Source organism: Zingiber officinale, chromosome 6B (genome assembly GCF_018446385.1).
Source record: "Zingiber officinale cultivar Zhangliang chromosome 6B, Zo_v1.1, whole genome shotgun sequence".
Classification (NCBI taxonomy): domain Eukaryota; kingdom Viridiplantae; phylum Streptophyta; class Magnoliopsida; order Zingiberales; family Zingiberaceae; genus Zingiber; species Zingiber officinale.
Window position 1 is genome coordinate 74,435,758 of NC_055996.1, and position 13,211 is coordinate 74,448,968.

The following is a 13,211-nucleotide window of genomic DNA, read 5'->3' on the forward strand; positions in this document are numbered from 1 at the left end:
ATCGCTCAGAGGAAGGGGCTGAACCTCCGAAGCATGGGTTATGACTTCAGCTGCACAAGATAAAGTGTGAAATTAATTGCCGTAAAGAAAATAAAGTGCCCATGAAGCGATAACAGAATGGAAAGAAAGGCTTACCCAGGGAACGAGGTGTCTCGAGAGTCAGATAACTCAGGCGAAAATAGGACAACAATTCCTCCTCAAATAATAGGCACGTTAAGTTCAACTGTCAGCCGGCCAAGCGAGACGAGGCTTCTATGTAAGAAGAGTCAAGATGAAATTCCCCTAGTTCGGGAGATGGAGGAAGTGATTGTTGTCATCGCAAGGGCCACTCCACCTCGTGAGGAAAGCTAATGAAGAAAAATTTGTTCCTCTAGCTCAGGTCAGAAGGCGGTAGGGATGAGAAAAAAGTAGTTCGAAGACGGGGCTGAAAATGGAATGTGCCCTCTTCCTGGCGCCGGAGGGTGAAGAAGTAATGGAGTAAGTGGGCAGACCAGGATAGTTCACACACATCACACAGCACTACAAAGCCACAGAGGATCCTTATAGAGTTGGGGGTCAGTTGTCCTAGGGGAATCTAGAAGTAGCGGCATATGTCGGAAAAGAAAGGGTGGAGAGGAAGACAAAGGCCCGCCACAAATTGCTCTTTAAAGAAGGTGCTAGAGCCAGTAGGAGGATTGAAGAATTGATGTATTCAAGTGGGGATAACCACTTGTACGTTGTCCTTAACTCCGTAGGTATAGCGCAAGTCATCCCGATCCAGTTCGTCGAAAGTGGACGAGTCAGGGTAGTATAACGTCGTCAAAGAAGAAAGAAAAGAGGGGGACGCCATGAGAAAAGGAAGGGAAGGAAAGAAAAAAGGGTCGAGCGCAGAGCTAGCAATGCAAAAGTAAAGGTTCGGGAATGATACTGGACCTCAGTGGAGGAATAGGAAGACGATCCAAGCCTAGGGGCGAGGCTTGAGGAGATTATTTATAGCCACTGAATAGCGGGGTAATTTCATCAGATATCATCTGTCGGCTTACAATAATTGGCGGGAGCAAAAGAGAACCGAAGGATCTTCCTCGGAAATAACGACCAGGGGTATATTTGTAAAAGTATCGGCACGGAGTACGAAGAGTCGGATCTCAGGAAAAGATATGAACAGCTGTCTTAGAAAGGTGCTCTCGCTTTCCCGGTCTGGGCTTAACTCTTAATTCCCCGGTCTTCGATTATCCAGACCTGGAGTACGAGGGAAAGGACAGATCGAGGAGCAGGACCAAGTCAGGGGGATTAGCAGAGAAAGGCAAGGAAAGCAGGTCGGGGCAATAGAAGGATCCCCGACCGGGGATAAATGAGGACTAAAATAGGTGGCCAAATTACACATTCACAAGGCCTTGGGGTGTTTCAGGAGGGAAATATACAAGACTACCAACAATAGAGCAAACCTACTGTCAGAAGATTAATATGCTAAGAGACAAGCGAGAGCCCGCGGTCAAGTGGTATCATGAGAAGGATAAACATGCTAAAGTGAAGATAAATCAGCAAATAAGTTGAAAGAGAGTTGGTCAGCTACAGTTTTACATTAAAAAGGGCAATATATATTGTCATCTTAGGGATTATTGTTAGCTGGGTCGGGATTATCGTCAACAGGGCCAATAGGAGGCTCAGGGGGGCAAGACATAGAATCGGCCGGAGGCTCAGGAAGGAGGAAAAAGTCATCATCGTCCTTGAAGGTGGGAAACGACCCGTCTGAAATCTCTCTCATCAGGCGATCGGTATCTAAGAAGCCCTCTGAGGGGGCAGCGAGAAGTAGATTTTGCTCGAACATTTGTCGAGCTCCGCCACCCGCACCACAACAAAGCATGAAATTCATCAAATCCCCTATCTTCCTCAAGAAGCAGGGGGAGGAGACGTATGCTCGCCTGTACGCTCGTAGACGACCCACTTCTCCCGCCTGGTACTCAGTCAACTCTGCCCTGACCTTCTCCGTATCAGCTTGGGCCTTTTCTATATCAGCTCGGGCCAAAGTCAAATTTTGTTGACCCTGAGAAATATTTTCTTGAGCTTTCAGAAGGTCGGCCTGCATTGATTTAATGGTCGCTTGGCTGGCCTCCCACTGGTTGCGAAGGGACTCCTCTCGGTCTGAACTGGAGGCTAATTGACCCTGGACATCAGTTAAAGTCTTTTGAAGGGCCTCTCGGGTTTCCTACAGACTCGTCAGTTGGGCGTCCTAAGCATCCAGTTCCTCCGCTAGAGAGCGACGCCTCTCTACTTCAGAAGTCAATTTGGACTCGCTTGTCTGCAGAGCTGCTTCCAAAGTCTTTATCTTGTCAAAGGCCACATGAGAAATGTTGCGGGCAGACTCTGCAGACTCCCCAATCAATCGAAGATAATGCGCTAGGTCTCCAGGAGTCGGGTTGAGGGGATCGCGGGGAGTTAGTGGCAACTCTAACTCCTCAAGACAAGCCTTTAATACGTCATTCTCCCTTTGTAAGCGGGAGGTGTACTGAATGACACTTAAGTTGGCGGAGCAGGCCTGCGTTAGAAATGAGAAGAAAACTTATAAAAGATTTCAGCAGAGGAGAATAAAGATAAGAAGACTTACAGAAACCATCTGGCAAGTCGCTTGATCTAGACCCATCATCGGGGGATTCTTCCAAAACTTCGGATTGCCTGAGCGCCAGGAAGCTGCTAAATCACCCTCTAATTCAACCAGGGCAACCGGAGGAGGAGCCTCTTCTGCAGTTCCTTCAGCGGCGCCTGACTCTGTGGAAGAAGGAAGGCACCAAGAGTCAGTAAACGAATACTTCTTGCAAATTTTCCTTCGTAACCTAGAAGTAGAGGCGGGAGCAGCTAACGGAAGGGAGGCAGACTGAGTTGCAGAACTCCCGGGCTAGTCCGTTAAAGGAAGGGGTAGCTGCCTGGGAGAAGAGGTTTTAGCAGGAAAAGAGGTTTGATCGGATGTTATAGTCAGACCGGGGTTCGGGGCAGATATCTGGGGCGACATAACGGGAACCTCCGGTCCCAAATCAATCTCTCGGTCAGGAGTAACAGCCCTGGCTTTCGGAGAATGGGGAATAGCAATGGAGCGACGACCAGAAGGAGGTGGGGGTGATGCCGGAGTTGCCGGAATAACTCTTTTCCTTTTGCGTTGGAGCTTTAGACGTTGGGCTGGCGGAGGAGAGGCAGCCCGCTCTTCGTCGACCTGCTCTACAGTAGCCAGGTCTTCTACCACCAAGGTCGGGTCCTCTACAGGGGCCACACTCAGAGGGGGGGCTGAGGAAGTTTCCTCCTGAATCTGTGCCAGGGGGACAGGTTGTGAAGCAGGAGCAGACCGTGAGGCAGAAGGGCTATACTGAGAAGAAGCTGCCAAACCCTTAGTAAGCTCCGCACTTAAAGCTCTCAAATAGGGGACAGATTGGCGTTTTACATCTGAGGAGTACGCGCAGAGCATGGCAGCCTCTGCAATAAGAAAGAAACATACCTCAGTTAGCGAAGAGTAGCAGAGAGGAAAACGGGGCTTTACCAAATGGAGCCCCTATGTCCACCCAAGCAGGACTGAGCCCGAATAAATACAGAAAGTCTTCCAACAGTAATATAGACAAGCTAACGCTCACGCCTTGGAGTTTTTCTGAAGCGGCGTTGTAGGAAAGCTGGTGTTGGTGCACAGGAAGGTTGGGAGGGATGTCCGAGATCCACTTGGTCAGCCCGACCAGCGGCTCGGGGAATCTAACAAAGAAGAAACAGGATTTCCACCCCTTGTTGGAAGAGGGCATGTCTGAGAAAAACTTATAGCTAGGCCTAGCTTGTACCATAAACACTCCTGGCTCGGAGCGTTTGAAAGAATAGAAATGGTGAAAGAGCTGAACTGTCAGGGGAAGTTGGTATACGCGACAAAGAATGACAGTGCCACAAACTGCTCTAAAGAAGTTGGGAGAAAATTGAGATATGTAGATGCCAAAATATTCGCTCAGGGAGGAAATGAAAGGATAGATGGGAAAACGGAGACCTCCTAAAATCTGGTCTCTGAAAACGGTTATGAAGCCTTCTGGAGGGTTGGCAGGGTGTTCATGGGGCGTAGGAACTCTGAGTTCGTAATCGTCGCTAAGTCGCAGGTCCAAGCGAATCGCAGATAGGTCGTGATCGTCTATATCCGAAATGAAGCACGAATACCAAAGAGTGGTCTTACCGTCAACCATTGTCAAGGTAAAGAAGGTTGTAGAAGAGATCAGTCGAGAGGGAGAAGAGGGCGGGAAGAGCCTAGAAGGGGAAGAGTGAAGACGCCAGAGAAGTCGAAACAACAGGAAGAAGAAGGAAGTCAAAACGCGCAAGGCAATGACTACGGACTGCCTTTAGGGTTTATAAAGGGAGTTCCCCTAGGGAATATCGAAAAGAGACGTCGAGTATCTTTTGGGGTGAAGCGCCTAGGGCCGTTCGATCGCCGAGGGACATGGTCTTTTGGGAAACCGTGTACAAAAAGGAGTGGCGTCGGCGGCGTCATACTGCATAAGCAATAAAAGCATGGGACAGGTGTCGATCCCCTAAGAAAAGTATTAATGATGGACGTGATAAGGAAATCATGAGATGAGGCGGGAGTACGATAACTTTTACTACGCGATTTTCTCGGGAAACGGCGAAGAAAATAGGCAGGAAAGAAGTTCAAACGTCACAAGTCCACAAAACCTCCTTTTCCTGGGGGTTGAGTAATATTTTAAATCTCTTTATCCTCACAATACCTTTTATACTATCTTTTTTGCCTGCAGACAAAATCGGAGCAATCTCTTCAAGTGAGCTTCACATAATACCTGGTCGGGAAATGACCTCCAGGTCAGCAACATATATCCTGGTCGGGAAATTACCTCCAGGTCAGCAACATCTATCCTGGTCTGGAAATTACCTTCCCGGTCGACTGTCCCAAACTCTCGCCCCAGTGCGAGTTATAAGTGAGCAAGGCTCTCACGCCCAACGACCTTCTCGGTCGGCTGTCCCAGACTCTCACCCCAGTGCGAGTTATAAGTGAGCAAGGCTCTCACGCCCAACGACCTTCCCGGTCGGCTGTCCCAGACTCTCGTCCCAGTGCGAGTTATAAGTGAGCAAGGCTCTCACGCCCAACGACCTTCCCGGTCGGCTGTCCCAGACTCTCGCCCCAGTGCGAGTTATAAGTGAGCAAGGCTCTCACGCCCAACGACCTTCCCGGTCGGCTGTCCCAGACTCTCGCCCCAGTGCGAGTTATAAGTGAGCAAGACTCTCACGCCCAACGACCTTCCTGGTCGGTCCAATGATGCTCTTGCTCAATAAGTGAGCAAGGCTCTCACGCCCAACGACCTATCAGGTCGGCTGTCCCAGACTCTCGCCCAGTGCGAGTTATAAGTGAGCAAGGCTCTCACGCCCAACGACCTATCAGGTCGATTGTCTCAGACTCTCGCCCCAGCGCGAGTTATAAGTGAGCAAGGCTCTCACGTCCAACGACCTTCGCGGTCGGTGCAATGATTTTCTCGGTCAATATCCCGTATATCCGTGGACACAAAATGCAGCATGCCAAGTTATCACGCCGAACTAGTTAGTAAGTCATATTGCAAGGGTTCTAGCTAAACGTGAAATTTTGCAGGCTTATTCACAAGTCACATATACGTCTCAAACGTCTCATTCGCGGCGACTAAAGGATCATAGGTTATGAGGTGAGATGAAAAGGGGGTAAGCAGATTGTCTTTAATATTTTTGCTATGTTTTGCTAGAAATATTAAAGAAATGCAGGAGTTTTATAGAAACGAGATGATACATGAGCAATATAGGGAATAACTACAACAAGAGTAGAATGCAGAGGACAGGTTTTGTTTCATTAAAATCGGAGGTACATTTTTCAAAGGTTTTAATTGCTGCCCAATACAGAAGCTAGGCCTGTGTCTCCCAAATGGGTCTGTGCTCGGAGCAGCTCTTCCTGGACACTTTCAAGACTGTGCCTCAAGTGATAGATGGTCTCATCCTTTAGCCGGCTCTCTTCTTTCAGCAGAGCCAGTTCATCCTCGTGCTTTAGCTTCAAATACAGGATATGATGGATTTAACTCTGGAAATCTGCTTGAGCTTTCATCTTGAGGGCTACCTCTGCCCGAGTTCGGTATTTGGCCGCTTGCCAGAGCTCCTCCATTTCCCGACGGAGGGAGGTTTGCAGATCTCTGCTCAGGGTCATATCATGCAGAGTTTTTTCCTTAAGGGCTAACTGGTGACGTAGGGAAGATAGCTCAGCGGGCTCCATAGGCTAGAAAAGGATCACAAGGAAATAGAAGGGATATAGATATGGGTGTTGTTGCAAGGAGACATGAACTTTTTATAAGGAAGAAGAAGGTGAAGGGATTTCCTCGAAGCTCGAGGCGGCACTTGGAAAACAGTGTAACATTTATAGAAGGAAAGTGCGCTCAGAAGTTGAGGAGTCAACATAAGCATAGAAGGAGATCGTCCCTTTCCTAGGATGACAATAAATTCTACAGAAGAAAGAAAGAAGACAGGGCGGCAAAGGGAGCGGGAACCAGGGCAATTAACACAAGAATTGGGGTCTAGTCAGTCGGACTAGAGCCTTCTTCGACTAGACTTGAGGGGGAGGCTTGTGATACCGTGCATGTTTGTAGGGTCGGTAAGATGATGTGGTTATGAGTCAAGACCACGAGAGGGTCAAAAGTCAAGCTGACCTGGAGGTCAGGAAGGTCAGAAGTCAAGCCTTCATGGCCGGTCAAGAGTCAAGCTGACCTGGAAGTCAGGAAGGTCAGAAGTCAAGCCTTCGTGGCCGGTCAAGAGTCAAGCTGACCTGGAAGTCAGGAAGGTCAGAAGTCAAGTCTTCGTGGTCGGTCAAGAGTCAAGCTGACCTGGAAGTCAGGAAGGTCAGAAGTCAAGCCTTCGTGGTCGGTCAAGAGTCAAGCTGACATGGAAATCAGGTAGGTCAGAAGTCAAGCTTACGTGGCTAGAGTCAAAGTCTCAGCTGAAGGGGCGGTCAAAGGAGGGGATTATAAGTAGGACAAGGACCAACCCTGATAGTAGGTAATAACCAGACCCGCGGGCCCGATATAGCTGAGGACTGAGACTACAAGTTAATTAAGGGTAAAGGAAAGAAGGATCCTAGCGTAAAATAAACCCAACGAACAGACTTGGCGTGCAGGTCGGGACATCCAAGCCAAGGATCACAGGTATACATGCAAGTCTGGGTACAGACCTGGTTTACAGGTCAGGACATACAAGCCATGGATAGTAGTAAAACAATAAACAGCAGGTCTGGGCGTAGACCTAGCGTGCAAGTCGGGACATACAAGTCATGGATATCAAGTATACAGTAAACAGCAGGTCTGGGCGTAGACCTAGCATGCAGGTCGGGACATACAAGTCATGGATGTCAAGTATACAGTAAGCAGCAGGTCTGGGCGTAGACCTAGTGTGCATGTCGGGACATACAAGCCATGGATATCAAGTATATAGTAAACAGCAGGTCTGGGCGTAGACCTAGCATGCAGGTCGGGACATACAAGCCATGGATGTCAAGTATACAGTAAGCAGCAGGTATGGGCATAGACCTAGCGTGCAAGTCGGGACATGCAAGCCATGGATATCTACAGTAAACAGCAGGTCTGGGCGTAGACCTAGCGTGCAGGTCGGGACATACAAGCCATGGTTATCAAGTATACAATAAACAGTAGGTCTGGGCGTAGACCTAGCGTGCGGGTCAGGACATACAAGCCATGAATATCAAGTATACAGTAAACAGCATGTCTGGGTGTAAACCTAGCGTGCAGGTCGGGACATACAAGCCATGGATATCAGGTATACAGTAAACAACGGGTCGAAACACGGACCTAGCGTGCGGGTCGAGACATACCAGCCAAGGATATCAAGCATATAGAAGCAGGTCGGGGTACAGGTCTCGAAATACATACTCGTCGTCCAGACACTACAGGACAAGCAAGCCAAGGAATCGTAACCACTTGTTAGAGAATAATCAGTATAAGGGAATATGCTAACAGTTGGGACTCAATACACCTTTGGTTTTACCGCCAGCCTATTAAGAAGAGACACGTGTCAACCACCACCAGACAAAGCCTGACAGCCGACATTCCCTGACACCCGTCAGAACCAGAAACTTCCGTAGCAGTATAAAAAGGGATGTCTTGTCCCTTATGCAGGTACGCTCACTCGTCATTTCTCACTAGTCTTTTACTTTTCGTCCTTTCTCTGCGATTTCTGGAAAAAAGTATCTGACTTGAGCGTCGGAGGGCCTGACCCGGGGACTTTTTCCCTGATTTTTGGTCTCTAACGACTGAGGGACTCGTCTGAGTGTGTGCAGAGCGATAGCGTCATCGTCCTGGTCATCTCTCTCCGTCGGCCGCCCGTGCGAACCTTTCAGGGGGTATCCGGTAGATCCAACGCTTCAACGACTCTCCGTCAACTTTCTGTACAACAAGGCCCGTTTTCATCCGACTCAGCTTCCGTATGGGATCATCGTATTATTTCTTACTTTTTTTTTTTTTTTTTTTAAGAGGCATCATATTATTTAGATATTTATAAAACTATGTGTTTGGAAAAACACATATTCACGTACGTTGTTGATAAATCGCCGTTAATTTTTTATTAACACAAGCGATAAGACAGCATAATTATCTCCCCTGTTCTTGCGGTCGTCTCTTTTATGCAGTATAAATTGGCATGAGCGGGGATGCAGAGGCAGAGAGGACTTCCTACGGCCTCCTTGTTCTTGAGTTCGAGGAGAGGAGAAAGGCGCCAAATTTATGCTCTTGTGATTTCTCTGCGCTAGAGAAGCATAAAAATCAAATTTTGGGGTCGCCAGAGTAGTGCCTGAGCATGGGATTTCCGGTCGGATACACCGACCTGCTTCTTCTGCCGAGATCTCTCCTCCGCGTGGTCCTACTTCTTGGCCACCTACGGCGGCTCCTCCTCCGCGCCTTCGACGCCGTCGGCCTCGGCGACCTCCTTGACGTCGACGATATCCCCTTCCTCGAAACCAATACGGCCGCCCTGATCCGCCAATTCCAGCCGTCGGCGGAGAGGATCCAGGAGGCCCTCCCGGCTGTGCGGTACGGCGAGCTGGGGGAGTTCGAGGAGGAAGGTGGAGGAGGGAGCGGCTGCGTGGTGTGTCTGTGCGAGTTCGAGGCGGAGGCGGAAGTCCGGCGGCTGAAAAGCTGTCGCCATGTGTTCCATCGCGTGTGCCTTGACCGGTGGCTGGAGCACGGACCGCAGACGTGCCCGCTCTGTCGGGCTCTGCTGCTTCCGGAGGAGGCGATGGTGGAGGAGCAAATGTGGATCGACGCCGGGCTGTGGGAACTTTACCTCGAAGACCTCGCTCCTCTCCAGATTGCTTCGGCAGCGCCGCCGAGTCTGAGGCTTCTCCGGCCAGTTCCTGACCTGTAATCGAATCGAAGAAACAACTTTTTTTTCCCCTTAAAAAAAATTGGGACTTTATAATTCTCCATATTTGTTTTAAATAATTAGAAAAATAATATTTATGAATTATCTTACTCTAAAACGAGAAATTGTTCCAGACCTGTAATCGAATCGAAGAAACAACTTTTTTTGTTTTTTCTCCCTTAAAAAAAGGAATTGGGACTTTATAATTCTCCATATTTGTTGTAAATAATTAGAAAAATAATATTTATGAATTATCTTACTCCAAAACGAGAAATTGTTCCAACCGCATTATACTTACAGTTTATTCTGTGAGATTGAATAATTGTTCCAGTCGCATTATCTGAAATTTATTATTATTATTTTTATTTTTTTTGTTGCTTTGAGTATGAAACAAAATAACAAGCTAAAGTAATGACAACGACAACGAAATTAAGGGATAACAAGCTAAGTGGTTAGGCCCACGAGCCATGTGATTGATTCTCTTAACTACTCTCTTTCCGTTCAACACGATAAATTTATATCCTAAGGGACTCTATGTAATTAGAGTTCAAATTCATCCAAAAAAAATATTAGTTTGAAAATTTTATCATGACCATTCGCTATGACCGATTTGTACTTTTGATTTATCCCAGTATCTTATACAATATCTTATAGACGTGAGATAGAATTCTTTAAGATTAATCGGATTATAAGAATTGAATATATCTAAATTAATCAAAATAAAAAACAATAATCTCATAAAAAAAACATAAAATAAAAGGGCAACTTTAATCAAAATAATTTTAACATTCTCAAAAGTATTAAATAATCATAATAAAAAAATATTTTAATATTAATAAACACTATTTAAATTTAATTAAAATTAATTTTGGCTGAATATTTTTAATAAAAATTTAAATAATTTTAATTGTAATAAGCAAAGTTGCTTCAAAAACAATATTAGAATAAAAATATTCTGCTCCCTTACAAAATAAATGGAACCATCATTTAGCCTTAGATTAATTAAATAGCTTGTATATCGGAATCAAATAGAGGTCGGATAAGTTAGGCGTCGACTAATGAAGAGCAGAGGCATGCCTATTTGAAAGCAACATTAAAACCTTGCACATATAAAGGAAAACACTAACTGACTAATCGAACATGATTATCTATTTGCTGTACATCCTGTAGACTCAACATTGAGGTCTCCTCTAATCAATTGATTATAAGATGAAAGATAGATACTGATTCGGTCTGAAAATTATACAGATGAAAAATTAGAGATATAACTGTTACGTTGACTAAATGTAACTTCCATTCTGTTTTGTAATACAAGAAACGTCAACTCCGAGTCAGGAAAGGGGTCATCGGTGTTGGTCTTCAGATGCTCAATTCAGCCACCGAAAAGAAAAAAAAAAAAGATGAAGCAACAGTAGACACAGACGTAAATAGTAAATAATGCGTACCTCTGTTGGTGCATGGACCCCCTTTATATAGTGCCCTGGCGTGTGACGTACACAGTTCTCTCGAGACGTGGGCATGTTCTCCATGTAGAAATTAAGAAAAGGAAAACGATAGTCATATTATTGAATTCAAAATTCATTCTCAAAAGTACAAAATATAAATCTTTATATAGGTAAGTTAACAAATTCTAACCCCTAATAAAAATGAGAAAAAGTTCAAATTGCTCTAAAAAGTTATAAACAAATAAATATATATATTTTAACATCCCCCCTTAAATTCACGATGTCACAGCTAGAAGTATTGAGAGTTTGTCAGACAAGAAATGAAAGTGTGAAGCAGAATGTGTCTTGGTAAACATATCTGCAATCTGTAGATTTGAAGAAACAAAAGGTAATGTGATGATGCCAATCTGAAGATGATGACGAGTAATATGGCAATCAATTTCAATATGTTTCATCCGCTCATGAAAAATTAAATTGCGCGTAATTTGAATAGTACTCTGATTATCACAATATAACGGAATAGGTTGATGAAGAGAGATATCCATATCCGCAAGTAATCAATGCAACCAAACTATCTCACAAGTAGTTGAGGCCATAGCACGATACTCAGCTTCTGTGGAAGATCTAGAAATAACATCTTGTTTCTTACTCTTCCAAGAAATGAGAGAATCACCAAGAAAAATGCAGAAACCAGTAGTAGATTTGTGATCCGTAGGATCACCATCCCAATCAGCATCAGAGTATGCACGCAGCTCCAAAGATGAAGTAGAAGGAAATAAAAGACTTTGAAATTGAGTGCCCCGAAGATACCTGAGAATACGAAGAATAGCAGCTCAATGAACTGTAGTTGGTGTAACGATAAATTGACTAATCACATAAACAACATACGCAATATTTGGACGAGTCACAATAAGATAAACCAAGATTCCAACAATAGTTCTGTACAAATTAGGATCGGCTAAACGTGAGCAATCAGATGGAGAATATCGAGCATTAGTCTCAATAGGAGTATCAATGACTCTATTATCAGTAAGACGATCACGCTCAAACAATTCAGATATATACTTTGACTAGGATAAAAGATAACCTTTTGGGGAATAAGTGACCTCAATGCCTAGAAAGTAGAGTAGTGAACCCAAGTCTTTCATAGTAAAATAATGAGGCAACTCAGACTTCAAAGAAGCAATTCCATCATAATCATCACCAGTAGTAATCATATCATCACCATATAATGATAAAAGAATATGTCTGCACTCGTACATCTAACAAACAATGTTGAATCATGGTTACTAGGATGAAAACCAAGTGAAGTAATCACTGTAGAAAACTTCTCAAACCAAGAATGAGGTGGTTGTTTGAGACCATAAAGTGCTTTACAAAGTCTAAAAACTTCACCAGGTTGGTGTGAAATACCAAGAGGAGGTGACATATAAACTTCTTCATGAAGATCACCATTTAGAAATGCATTCTTGACATTCGTCTGAGATATTCTCCATCGACAAATAGAAGTAACAGCAATCAGAGTACGAACAGTCGTCATTTTTACAATGGGAGAAAATGTTTTCTCATAATCCATGTCATACTCCTGATAATAACCTTTAGCAACAAGATAAGCTTTGTACCGTTCAATAGATTCATCAGATTTTGTATTGATCTTAAATACCCAACGAGAACCAATAGTGTGTTTTCCTGGTGGTAACGGTACCAAATTCCATGTATGAGTCTGATGCAAAACAGTTAGTTCCTCAGCTATAGCACTCTGCTAAAGTGGGTTATAAACAGCTTCTCTATAGGATTCAGGCTCAGAAAGACAATGAATAGATACAACAAATGAAGCAAAAGAACGAGAATAACAAGAGTAAGTAAAATCTGGTAGTTTAGTAGACTTACGAACATGAGTGGATTGATGAAGGTGGAGAGAAGGATCATCCACAACCTCAGGAGATAATTGGGTAGTGGCAGAAGGAGGAACATGTGGAGCGGATATCTCGGGAACCAAAGTACCAGATTCAGTTGAGCCACCAGTAGGATCTGTGGGTGAATCTTCCTCGGTATCGGTATTGAAAGGATCAATGCAAAGCATATCTGACTTTGTCATATTATGCGAACTAACTGGAATAGAAAAGAATGGAATATGCTCAAGAAACATAACATAACGAGAGACATACAATTTTTGACTAACGGGATCAAAGCAACGATATCCTTTTTGACTAATACCATAACCTATAAAGACATAAAGAGCAGACCAAGAGGTTAATTTATTATGCTCTACATGTGGACGAAGGACAAAGCAAGTACAACCAAAAACACGCAAAGAGGAATAGGCAGGAGCATACCCATATAATTTTTCAAAATGTGACAAACCTGAATTGTGTGAGGTTGGAA

General features: G+C 44.7%; 1 protein-coding gene across 1 annotated transcript; it reads left to right on the forward strand.

The window, feature by feature from the left end:
- Window positions 1-8,666: 8,666 nt before the first annotated feature.
- LOC121990292 (brassinosteroid-responsive RING protein 1-like) lies at window positions 8,667-9,486 on the forward strand. The gene has a single exon (XM_042544453.1). It carries the CDS (start codon window positions 8,818-8,820, stop codon window positions 9,382-9,384), a length of 567 nt encoding a protein of 188 aa, XP_042400387.1. The 5' UTR covers window positions 8,667-8,817; the 3' UTR covers window positions 9,385-9,486.
- Window positions 9,487-13,211: the final 3,725 nt, after the last annotated feature.